This window comes from Motacilla alba, chromosome 13 (assembly GCF_015832195.1).
Source record: "Motacilla alba alba isolate MOTALB_02 chromosome 13, Motacilla_alba_V1.0_pri, whole genome shotgun sequence".
NCBI classification, from domain to species: domain Eukaryota; kingdom Metazoa; phylum Chordata; class Aves; order Passeriformes; family Motacillidae; genus Motacilla; species Motacilla alba.
The window spans coordinates 13,504,557-13,517,610 of record NC_052028.1 but is presented as its reverse complement, the minus strand read 5'-3'; the positions used below and the strand labels follow the sequence as shown (position 1 = coordinate 13,517,610).

General features: G+C 42.6%; 1 protein-coding gene across 14 annotated transcripts in view; it reads right to left on the bottom strand.

Annotated features, from left to right (window-relative positions):
• The window catches only part of SGCD (sarcoglycan delta), a 308,234-nt gene that overhangs the window by 65,229 nt on the left and 229,951 nt on the right, over positions 1-13,054 (bottom strand). For all 14 annotated transcript variants that reach the window (XM_038150509.1, XM_038150498.1, XM_038150503.1 and 11 more), the window contains one exon: positions 3,097-3,198. In XM_038150509.1, the coding sequence (XP_038006437.1) occupies positions 3,097-3,198 (102 nt within the window). The remainder of the gene's footprint in view (positions 1-3,096; positions 3,199-13,054) is intronic.

Genomic DNA, 13,054 nt, shown 5'->3' with positions numbered 1-13,054 from the left:
ACTTAAGGCTTGTAAAATGGCAAGGTTACATTTTTTTTTGCAACCTCTGATGCTTGAAATCAGGCTCCCAATCCATATGACAAATCCAGTGCTGCTGAGCCAGGAGTAGGATGGAAAACAGCAGGAACAGAGATCCTCTTCTCTGTATAAAACCAGAAGGGATTTGGGTGGGGGGGGGGGTGTCACTCTTGAGTGGGTGAGGGAAAAAGACAGCAAATCTTGGGGGTGTCAGATGCAGAAAGAAAGGGGCTGGCAGCAGGTTTAAGGTCAGTTCATGTCAGCAATTTCTCTGCCTGGGGCCAAACCACATCCATCCAACCATTCTGCTAAAACCTGGAATTTCAGTTGGAATGAGAAGCGCATCTCAGTGCAGCTCCTCTGTCTGTTCAGGTGATGAAGGCAGCAGAACCCAGCAGGGCTCTTTAAGACACAAACTACAGAAGCTCAGAGGTGCCCACCCAGCATTCTCTAGGGATGACATTGGAGGGCTTTTCCTCCTCTCTAACCCTTGATTTTCCCTTCCAGCCAAATCAATTTGAAAAAGAAATCCACTTTTAAGTGGAAATCCAAAACTATCATTAAAACAGAAGGCAGAGCTCCTAGGAAAGCAAGTCTGTGTGTAATTTTAATTACCAGCTTCCTGGGATTCAAGAGATGCAGCAGAGAAGAAGAGGCACCAGTGACAAATTCAGGCTTTCAAGAATAATCACAATTCCCATTTTGGAGATATTTTGGCAGGGGTTTCCCAGCTCTGTGTGCAGCTCTGCAGCACATGGGGGAGCAGCACCACAGAGACACAAGAGTGTCTGGTAAAACCCAGGGCATAGAGCTCATTGGATGGACTGCAGCCACTTACAGGAAAAGTGGTTTTTCCCTGCCCTTTCCAGGCAGCAGCAATGCTCCTTCACCCACCACACAGAACAAGACTGAAGTTAAATTTGTTGAGTTTATAAAAAAAATAAAATTAATTCTTCTATAAATAACCAGCATCTAAAAGTCTTTGGAGTTTATATGAAACCATTATTTATTACTGTACACAACTCTTAGGTTGTTTAATTAAGCATATGAAAAATTGTAGATGTCAGATTATTTCTGGGATGTCTTTACTATGTTATTTGTCATATTTGTTTCTGTTACTCTTCACATATTTAAAGCTGCATTATGCACTTCTGAAAACCCAGGCAAGTTCACTCTAGAATTAGTATGGATGTTCATCTGTTACTGAGCTCTGAGTTTGGCACTTTATTTTAACAATATTCATCAGGTTCAAGAACTGCTACCACGCTTCCCTCCAAGACTACACTGGATCATACTACTGTTCTTTAAAAAGATTGAGTGTTGATTATTCAACAATATTTTCAAATATTCTGTAACTATAAACCTTTGATTGACTGAATCCTTTAATTTGTTTTCAAGAGGCCAAATTCACACACAGCACAGGAAAGCAGAAGTTGTCTGAATGCACTAAGATCTCTGCTGTTGCCCCTAGCCCAAAAATAATTCCAGGTTTACCACAAGCAACCTAAAATCCAGCACAGGCTATTCCAGTTTATTCCAAAATTCAGAGGAATAATGTGCATGGTCTGTGTAACTGTGTGGTTAACACAGGTTGCAGGACTCATCTACTGAGGGCAGCAGGGATGCTCCAGCTCCCCAGACTGCAGGTCAGAGCTGGCTGGCAGCTACATCCTCCTCCAGCTAACAGCATAAACAATCCTGGATGGGGGATAAAGCAAGGAACACACACAGGCCTTACCTCACACCTCTTGTTCCTGGCGCTCAGTAATCTGTGTATGGTGTGTGGAAATTACTTCCACAGCCCCAGGCAAGGGACACCTTTTGTACCCCCTGACGTATTAAAATGTAGATCAATATGATAATATGAAAACAGTAAACTCTCCAGTAGCAAGAAGTAGTTCTCACTTCTCTTAGCAATCAAATGTTATTTCCATCAATGTAACTAGAGAAAAAGGAATGTAGGTAGTGATTTGTCAGCCCATTTATCAAACCAACTGCTGCACCTGGTTCCCACATATTTTATATTAAAAGGTGAATGACATGTAAGGTTTTACAGGTTCTGTTTTAATTCAGGGCTGAAAGCATTTATAGATATGAAGGTTTTCTTATTAAGTTTTCTTCCTGAATGATTATGCTTGTTCAAATGAATTCCTAGCCGTCTTACAGAGGTTACAACCTTCAATAATTAAATGGGGTATGGTATTGGCTGTTTTGTTCATTATGCTCCAAGTTCCAATTTCAACAAGAGCACTAAAATGCTAAGATAAAAGGATGTGAAGTTTATTTAATTAGCTATCTGCCATTGTTATCAAAAGGGAAGGCTGATATCTGACTCAAATTAACACTTTAGATCAGGAAACAAGACAGATGATATCTTCTGACACAGATCCTGTAAACTCTGTAATTGTTTCAGTTATTTTAAAGCTGCTCAGGACATACAGGATTGCATTAGAAAGGCCAAAAGTCACCAACAGCCAACGAAGTGCTGCTATGAAAATGTTACTTCATTCACACTTGGGTTTCTTCTCATTTCCAGTAGTTAACATTTTTGCCACTTTTGTCAAGCAGTCACTCTTAGCAGCACTGAATTTTAACTACACATATTTTTAAACCAACATGAAATAGGATTGAGGACATAATATGGGTTCATTGTGCTAATGAACAACAGATCATGCCCTTGTGCCAAGGCACCACCTCTCTGCTATGCAGACAAGCTTTAACTGGTTAAAAGTGAGCTGGTTTTCAGAGCTGCCAGCCATCCCTCTGCCTCAGAAAGAACAGCTCCTCCAGTTGGGAGTGGTTTAGGAATTACCTCAAAAGAAAGCAAAGACAGTGTGAAACTTCAGAGGTCCTGGAAGAGTTTTAACTGTGGCTTACACAAACCAGAGCCATGGTATCAACTTTGGAACTGCCCAGAGGATGCAGTGTCTGGATGAAGCCTTAAAAGCCTCACTCCCTAAACTGCATCTGTATAGAGAGGCCAAAGCAATTTATCCAGTAGCCATGTCACCCTGCCACTTCATGGTTTCTTTCTGTAAGGGCTACAGAAACAAACTTATTCCTTTCCCAAAAACTTACTGGTCTTGATCGGATTTCTTTGGCGTAGAGAGGTTTCAAGAATTCTGAATCTCCTTCAAGCTTCAGACCCTTTTCTGTGATCCTCAGGTTCCCCATTCCATCCTGAAAGACAGGCAAAAAAGAAACAACCCTATTAGTTACAATTACTAAATTCACCAGGCTGCCAACAGCTGATTTTTCCCACTGAAGATAACATGCATAGCACTGGGAGGCACTAGAGAATCCAATTACTTGTGTTATCCTTGCAGCTCAGTTTCTGTGGAAAAAAAATATTTCTATTCAGAACTATCTGCAATGCCCCCCAGTAAACCATTTACACAGATGAAAGATGTTCCTTTAAGCTAAGTCATTCTCTACTCACAGAGAGGCAGTGATGCTCTGTGTTAACAGGAAACTATTCACTGTAATATTCACTGCCTGCCTTTATAATATAATAATATAATAATATACCTGCTCATTCATAGCAAATCCCTGTAAAGAATGTGTGATTAATATCTGTACAGATACACTCACACAGAGGAGAACTGTACCAAAATATATTTCACCTCTTACACATGAAAGTTCTACCTTTTATTAAGATGAGGGATTTAGCTTCACTTAAGCTATAATTGCTTAGAAAGGGTGTGTAAGAAACACTGTGAGTAGGGAATTGCACAGGTACATCTATAATCAAAACCACATCAAATGTAAGGTATTATTTCCAAGATTCAGGGTGATTGTCAAAGTTTGCAAGGACTGAGGTAAACTGTTTTGTTCTGAGAAAAAGATAGTTTGAAGACTACCTTTTAGCAAAAAACTGACTGAAATCACCATGATTGGAAGTCAAACTAGCACCTCCATGCCTAACTCACAGCTGTTTTAGGGATTTTATAGGAAAGGGGAATGCAATTGGGTAGAAGGCATAAGAAGATCAAGAGACCAGGAAAATCCAGGAAAACCACGTGTATGTGGATATACATCTAGCATGCTTTCCAATCCAGATGCAAAAATGAAAGCCCACCTGTCTACTTCCTCTTCCTCCCACTGCAAGAGCACCTCCAGCCCCACATGAGGAATCAGTGTCTCTCCAAGAGAGAGGAGATCTAACCCAGACAGATTTCCATGAACTGCTGCCAGAGGCCTGAATGTGGAGGGATGAAAATCAGAGACATCGCATGGCTCAGCAGCAGCGCTGGTCACCTGCCAGAGGTTCTCCTGTTCCAACAAGAGCCATTCCCAGGTAGTTCCCTGCCAAGTTAAGACTGTTCTTGCCAGATCCTGGTGTCTCATGAACAAAGGTGATGTTGGTTGATAAAGTGACCGCTGTCATCTCATTTTGAACTCAAGGCTGTGAGCAAATTTGAGAGACAGATGCTGGAAATGCTACTGAGATGGGTCATAAAATGCCACTCCCCACATTTGTTGGCCCTAGGTGTAAAATATTGGTCCATGAATTCTGGGTTGGTGGTGGCACAGAAGGAGTTCATTTATCTCATGCAGAAGTATGGAGGAAAATGAGTGAAATATGATTATTCACCAAAAAGCCCAGATTAAATTTTGATAGCAGTGTGCTTTGCGATTTGAGCGAGCAGGAATTATTACAGCTATCTACAGATCCTCACACGGCTTGGGCTGCTAAAAAATCTCTACAGTTTTTTTTCCCCCCCAAAATAGATTATGTCAGTAAGGTTACAAGCCCTGAGGGCTTTCACACAGCAATGTCTTCTCTGGTTTTAATAAGAAAAGTTGCAGGTCAGGCAAGCTGCTCTGTGCCCCAGCCAGCTGCAAGAAGAACCAGCTCCGTGGACACGCAGTGCTGACCCTCCAGGGCTGGCCCCTCAGCTGAATGAGGCAATACTTTTCCAGTTACATGCACCTAGGGATAAAAAGGGACTTTTCAAGCCGCCACTGAAGCTGTGGCAAACCAGCAATTTGGATGACTCACAACCCTGTTGTGTTGTAATGACACAGATCCAGAATCCCACTCTGCTCCTCTCTTGTGTGTTTCTCTTCCTCTCCTTCATCCTCTGTCTCTCAAGTGTGGTCCAAAGGATTTTTACATATTAAAAACGCACATGAGGGGAGTTTAGCTGACAGCCAGCAGGTCCTACACACCCCAAAACAATTATCAGGCCTATGCAAAAATGTACTACAACCAAAACATCAAGGACACATTTGGTTAATCAAAGTTGGTGAATCCTCTTAGAAACCAACTGGATATGAGAAAGAGGCATTTCCTTTCCTCATGTTTTTTCCTCAATCTTTGGTCCTTCTCAACCTCCACTCCACATTCACCTTTCCCTGCTCCTGCATCGGCCAGAAGCAACGAAAGCTGTGCCCACCACAAATCCTCTCTTGGCTTCCAGGTGTTTGTGAGTGGATCAAAGCCTAGCACTGACTTACCACAATTAACTCCCCACTGCTCATGTTTCTCATGATTAAAGCTGACAGTTTTTTGTGGTGACAGTCTGGCTCAGCAGGTGAAAAAACAAGCAAAGGTTCTACCTTAAGTTTAACAAATATCTTGGCCTCTTATCATACAATCACTATAAAATTATATTCCTCTATTATTTCCCAGTAGAAAAAAATTAAGAAGCTCACAGGATTATATATAGGTCCCAAAATACAGATATATTAGAGAAAAATCATTGTTGGAAAGACTACTTCATGTGTTGTTTTGGATAAAGTATCTTCATCCTCCCTAAATTATAAGGTTTAATAACAAATAAATGTCATATTCTGCTACAGAGAATAGATATGAAAGTTCCTATGAAATTTCATGGACTGTGACCTATAAAATATAGCAGAAAACTGCCTAGAGTGACAAAGACCAAAATGTTTTATTAAACGTTGTGTCTGTGACTGGTATATATCCTTATCTGCCACTCTTCTGCTTGTGAATAAGGAGAAGTATTGATTATTTCATACTCTGCCATCTGAAAATCATTGTTTCTCTCCTTTTTACTAATGGACTCCTCAGCAGAGTGAATGACTTTATAGTGAACAAGCCTGGTTTGTGGGAGCTCCCAGGAGGCAAGCTCCAAACAGGAGGCACAGAGTTCCTCCTTCACCACCTGCAGTGAATTTTTCTGCTTTTTGGGAGGGCATGGCAAAAACTTTCACATGAATTACATCATTTATTTCCTCTCTCTTTTTATGCAGTGCCTTGTACTGGACAGGCATAAAAATTTATGTGCTACTGCTGGCTGCTCTGGGTTGAAAGTGGATAGCAATCCTGAATAACATAAATGTCATTTTGGTGATGCTGAATGAGAAAGGAATTTTGCATTTTAGTAGCTTGAGAAGCATCTCATTTTTACAGCCAATTATGAATGGTGGTATTACTGTTAGGGGAAGAGCTCAGCATTGATGGTGTCTGATCACCAAAGCTCCTCTCTGCCTTTTGGTTGGCAATGTGGCCAAAGTGGTTAAAGTCCAGCTTGTGCTTGTTTCACTTTTTAACTATTTGGGTTACTTTAATTTTACTTTTTTTTTTTTTTTTTTCTTTTTAATTGCAAGGCTGGTAGCAGGAAGATCCAGCTAATAGAATAAGAAGAAACAGCCACCCTAACCAGAGACATGTAACTGCTGTGATAAAGGCTTAAACCTGAGAGTAGGTTTGGATGAGATATTAGGAAGAAATTCTTCCCTGAGGGAGTGCTGAGGCCCTGGCACAGGGTACCCAGAGAAGCTGCGGCTGCCCCATCCCTGGAAGAGTTCCAGGCCAGACTGGATGGGGCTGGGAGCCACCTGGGATAGTGGGAGGTGTCCCTGCCATGGCAGGGGGTGGAACACAATGGTCTTTAAGGTCCCTCCCAACCCTAATTTTCTCTAGCTCTACAATAAATACCTGGGCTTGGTACTGGCTGCACTGATCTGGATTGATTCCACACAGGGGCAGGGAGAAGTTTCAGTGCTGTCTCATTCATGAGCAGCTTTATGAGACCAGGCTGGGCTCACACTGCAGCTTAACCTACTCAAGAACCAAGGTGACAGTGACACTTATTCACTGTGTCCCTTGGGCCAGGATCCTTTGTCCTTTACAAACACAAAAAGCAGCCTCAAACTCTTCTGTGCTTCCCTCTGTTCTCCTGGCATTGCTGAACACATTTCCTATTTATTGAGGTCTTTCTAAGGATTTTAAGGAAACTGGTGACAGGTGACAGATTGCTCCAGCTCTGCTGACCACCACCAGCTCCAGTGGTTGTTTCCCACTGGTTTTCCCTCCCACTGGTTTCCCACTGGTTTTCCCTGCACCTCCATCCCTTTCCAGTTTTCAGAAAGACAATGGTTGGCAAGGTTTGTCTCTGCACAGCAGGTAAGCATTTATTTTTTTTGCTAGGAATAAACTGAAGTTATGTTCAGCAATGTCCTGTGGGAGAGAATTATCTTTGGAGACTGCTTGTGTCAGATGGCTGAAACACCTGATTATCGTTGCTTGTATTATTGATTGCTGTGCTCTGCATTGCTTCCAGATATGTGCAAGTTATTACACAGCTCAATACATCCAAAGTTAGGAAAAAAACCCTCAGCAAAGGCAAGTGACCTCGTTTTTGGTTTTTTTTTTTTTTCCCTCCTGGGAAGATATCTGTGCTGTCCTTTTCTCTCTGACTTGATATTAAATGTTACCAGATTCCAGGTACAGGACAACAGGACACATCATTGCCAGTTCTTCACAGCCTCAAACTCGTTCTAATTGCATCTGCCCTCCCTCCTTCTCCTCATTTTCTTCAGCTAATTCATCATCTTAATAAGGATCCCAGTATCCAGCTGTGATCAGCAGCAATATTTTCCTATGGAAGCCACCTACCAACAGCACCAGTCCTATAAAATTAAATCTGGTTATACAGCTTGGTCCAGAGCAACACAGGAAAGGAGATAATGTGTGAAAACTTCTTCCTCTGGTGTAAGACCTTGCTTTGAGACCTCATGTACAGACTCAAGTTTGTGTGGACAGCAGAGAAAACCAAGGCAAAGCAGCATTACACAGCATATATGACCATATGGATCTGAGTGCACAGATCCAGGATTATGCTGTGAATTGCACTGTGAGGTCCCATGTCCATGGCTGCCATCAGCTCCCTTTTCCTCTGCTGCCTGACCTCAGATGTCCCTGTCTGATGCCTTACTGGTAAGCATTTGCCTCTAAAGGTGATAGGCACAGGGCAGGAGAACTGTGCTGAGACTTTGTGGGGTGAAGGAGGGTGACCCCAAGTGCCTTGGATCACTGTAGGACAGTTTATCCTTCTCCAGGGAAGCAGGGAGACACTGGTGAAGCACAGCTAAAATCCTGCAGCTATGCAATGCACTGAAACAATATTATAGATGCAGCAAGAGCAGCAATCAGCCAACTCACTGCTCCGTGCAGAAAGCTCCATCCAGAAGCTCCTGACAGCCTGAGAGGTGACAGCTCTAAATAATCTCTGGTGCTGCAGCCATCAGTCACAGGAGACACGGATTTGAATGGACACAGACCAGCTGTGGGAGTCACCCACTGGAAAAAGACCTCTGCAAGCTGATGTTGAAGTAGTGTGAGCTGCGTAGGCACTTTTAGCTGCTTCCACGGGTATGAAGTTATTTGTGACAGCTACAGGAAATCCACAGGTTTTTTGAGCCTGTGAAGGAATTTTGTGCAAGCAGAGGGAATTGCCTGCACACCATGATGGGTAATGTACAACTCAGCCCAAACAAAGCCCTTGCAAAGCTCAGAGCCCTTCCTTTCCAATGCTAACTCCTGCTTCTGTGAGCTCCTCTGCATGGCTGCAGAAACAGAGGCAGAAAACAAGGAGAGAGGATACAACAAGAAGAGCACAAGAACTGAGAGGACAACCCAGCCACAGCAATGAGATTTGATGCAGAACATCTTGGCTGCATTCCCATCAGGCTCACATGATTAGGGAGGGCATTAGGGATGATTTCCATGTGCACATCCCCACAGCACCCTTCTCCTCTGTCTGTTCCTTCCACACTGCCCAGGTGCTGCCCAGAGCCAACACCATTCATGACAAAAGATACTCAAAGAGCCCCATGAAGTTCATGTGGAAGGGAAAAGACACTGATAAATTTTCTTTAGTGGAAGTTAAGGAGAAAAGTCTTAATGAACAGGAAGAACAGGCTCAAATTTGGTTTTCCAATTACTGCTTCAAGTAAGTTACAACCAACCAAAGCAACTAAATCTCACCCCTTGAAACAATTCCAAACTAGTGTTGGAACAATTTCCAAACAAATCCTTCAGCCAGAGCTTGAAGAAAGCTCAGCTCTGGATTTACTGCATAGTGCTGGAATTACTCTAGGCAGGAGGTATTTCTTTCCAAAGCAAAGTGAGTTTATTCAAAGTATGGTCAGGTGTGGCACCAGAAAAGCAGGATTTCAATGAATTAAGCCACCCCATCTGAGAGTACATTTTGCAGGGAAAAAGATTAGCAGACCTTGTGGAGAAATGATTATGAATCCCAGCATTGTTACTACAACTCAACCATCACATGCGGAATTTCCCTCCAGGGTTATGATTTCCCTTTCCACTGGTACAGCAGGGAAAAGATGGAAACTTGGCTTTCAACCCTCCAACTCCTTGTTACAGAGCTCTTTGGCACTGCAGCATTATAAAATGAGCCACGCTCTCTTGAGCACTTTTCTGCTTTTTTTCTCCAGCACAAACAGTAAGGTTTCACATCTCACCATCAACATACATTCCAAATGTGTCCCTGGAATTCTTCATCTTTTTTAGTCCAGCTCATTACCATAATTATGCTAACTAAATGGAAAAGTCCCATCCTGCAGAAATTTGTGCTCCCTCAGAAGTGGGAAAAAAAGATTTTTATACTCGTAGGAACAAGCAGTCTTCTAATGCAGTGGTTTAATAATAAAATCAGCACAGAAACTCACTGATGCAGAGGGTGCAGAAAGAGTTCTTACAAATTATGGCCTAATGCTTCTTAACTATAGTAATCTGTCAATCACCAAATGAAGAATAGAACAAACACTTCTTTTTTCAGATCTTGGACACAAAGTCCTCTGTGGCATTGCTGCTCCAAGTTAGACCAAGGCTGATTGGACTGATCATCTTTATAGTGCTGGAAGAAGATTCCAGAGAGAAGGAATTTTTCTTTTTTTCCTTTATCTTAGTGGATCCCTTTTGTGTTCTGTCCTTACACTCTGAAGGAAGATTTTTCTGACTAATACAGGATTTAGCAGTTCCCCCTGCCAGCAATGAAGCTGCAGACTGAGGCCTGACAGTGCGAGGAGGAAAGCAGCAGCCCTGCTGTGGTGTGTCTGAAGGTGAGCTCTCAGAAATGGGGCCAATTATTGGGTCATTTTTATCTGATGTGAACATGCCAAAACAACTCAGGGGCGTTAATCAGAGCATAACACCAGGTCTGGGCAAAGAAATGAGGCCCATGCAAGCATGCTGTGTTTTCAGTCCCATTCAAAACTCCCACCCACCACCCAAGAGAGCTCGAAGCACAGGTGAAGAGAGGCAGCAGGGCTGTGAGCTGTGACTCTCCCAAGTCCCATCCCCAGGGCACATGTGATGATCCCATCCCAGCAGATGGATTTACAGGCTGTGGGGACACTGACTGGAGCTGCACTGACCTTCCCAACCCCACCCCTGAGTGACAAACTCCCTGTTGTGGCAGCCCCAGCCTCCAAAGGGGGGTACTCATGATGTGAAGTGTATTTTCAGCTGCTTCATTTACTCCACTATTACCTCCTCTGTTTCCAGAAGCCAGGAGATAGCAGGGTGGGCAGGGAGGAATATTTTCAATGATTTAATTAATCACTTCTGAGCCCCCAGTCAGCCAGTTTCAGGCATTTAACTGATAAGCCTGCCCTTGCAGATAATCACCCTGTGCTACCTCTGCAGTCAGGAGAGAGAACATGGCAAAAGGGTCCATCTAGAACCCAAATCACTCCCTGAAGTGCTTCTTACCCACTGCTGTGGGTGAAGTCACCCTCTAAGGTGACTTAGGAATCTTTTCTGGATGCCTTCAGATTGCTGCAATAAACCTGGAGCTCAGTGCAAAGTGCACTCAAAGTGCACCAGGACTCAACAAGAAAACATACAGGTTGCCAGTCAATAAACAGATATCATGAAATAAAGTATATTTTAAAAATGTGATTCCAACTATATCCACATAGAGTGACTCCAGGGATTATCTTAATGATTTTTTTTAATCAAGTCTCATACTTTCAATAAGAGATAGGAGATAGAGCACATTCAATTTATTTACACAGGTAGGTAAAGGAAATTTCCTTTAAAATAAAAATCTTTTTTTTAAGAGGAATCCATAGCCCCATGGTTAAGAAACTGCTCTCATGGCCAAAGAACCACCAATGAATTTTTATAGCTGTTATTTGTCACAAAAAAATACATTATTTTGCTCTTTTCCTATCAGAATATACAGAAAAATAATTTAAACTGTCTTCCAGACTTCTCTACAGTGTGTCTTTGACTTTTTTTTAGCAAGAGAGGCTCTGGGGATGGCAAAGGAATGAGAGAACTGGAAGTGCTGCTCCCAGAGGGGCTGAAATAAGGATATTGCTTCCACTGCTTTTTGAACAATTGCCAGTAAATAATTATTCATAGAGGAAAATATATGAGTATGTTTAGGGCCCCTCACCAACACGAATGGTGGGCAAAGAATGAGATCTGATCCGTGGAGCGCAGATATTGATTTCAAATCGCTCCATCAATTTACACCCACCTGCTACCTGGCCCTGGAGCAGCAGCAGGAAATCACTGATGAAATAAAAATGGCTTGGGTTGGAAGGATCCTAAAGATCAGCTTATTTCAACCTCCCCTAGACCAGGTTCCCCTCAAAGGGGAAACTGAGGCACAAAGTCAGGCACGAGAAAACTGCCAAGGGAAACACAACCATGGTTTGTCTCTCACACCCTGCTGTGTGACAATGCTGCAGCAGAGAAACTATAAATGTCCTGCTCATGAGAAACAACAGGTTAATTCTGGCAACTTTCAAATGCCAGTAACTCGGACTCCAGCTCCTCTCTCACCTCCCTGCAGTTTGCATCCCTGTGCCCCCTTGCCAGAAGGTGCATTATGCTTAATGCCCCCTGTCTGCTTCACAGCTTTCTAATGCACATGCAGAATGTTTACTGGACTAAAAGCAATGATGATTGAACAGCAAGGGAACAAGGCCATCAATCCAAATCCAGAAGCCTCCTGCAAGACAGCACTTCCTGATGCAATACCCAAAATTATCATCGTGGTAGATTGTACACTTGCAAAGCAACACTGAGATCATTTTCCCACTGTTTACCTTCTGAGGAAAATAAAGGCAATAACGGTTTTTGGGTGGTTTTTTTTTTTTTTTTTTTTTTTGTATCCAGAACTCATGCGTGGGATGCTTTTAATTTCAAATTATTTATTGAGTGGGTGCTTACTGAGTCATAGGGGACTTTTACCAGATGCCAAGAGACTCTCTTGGAATTCAGGAGTACAATATTATGTGTGTGAAAGTCAGGTGGTTACCTGAAATAGCCAAAAATCACATGCAAAAATATACAGCTGGCATCAGCAAGTGGCAACAGAGCAAGAGACAGCAGCTTTTTAAAATACTTTTTTTAAACAGAGGGTCTTAAAGCCACAGGGAAGTGATTGCTCTTACTGTGCTTTGGCCTTTAGAGAGCACAGCTCTGTGTGCCCCTTCATTGCAGAAACATGTCTTCCTTGGGGATATTAGCATTTCCTCCTTATTCTGCTCCTTTTTGAAACATGACACCAGCAGAAACAAATGCAGTGACTCACAACCTGCATAATTATTAATTTACCCACTGTGTGCAACCTCACCTCAGCTTTAAAAATCTTTTCCAGCAGCAGCAAGATTATTTAAATCACAAAATCTTTCAAAATAAATGTTAAGTGTCTCAGATCTGGATTTCCTTTATCACAAAGAACCTTTGAGCATTCCTGCAGCCTAAATGCTGCTCCTGGGCACAGTCTAGCAGCACCACCCTCGT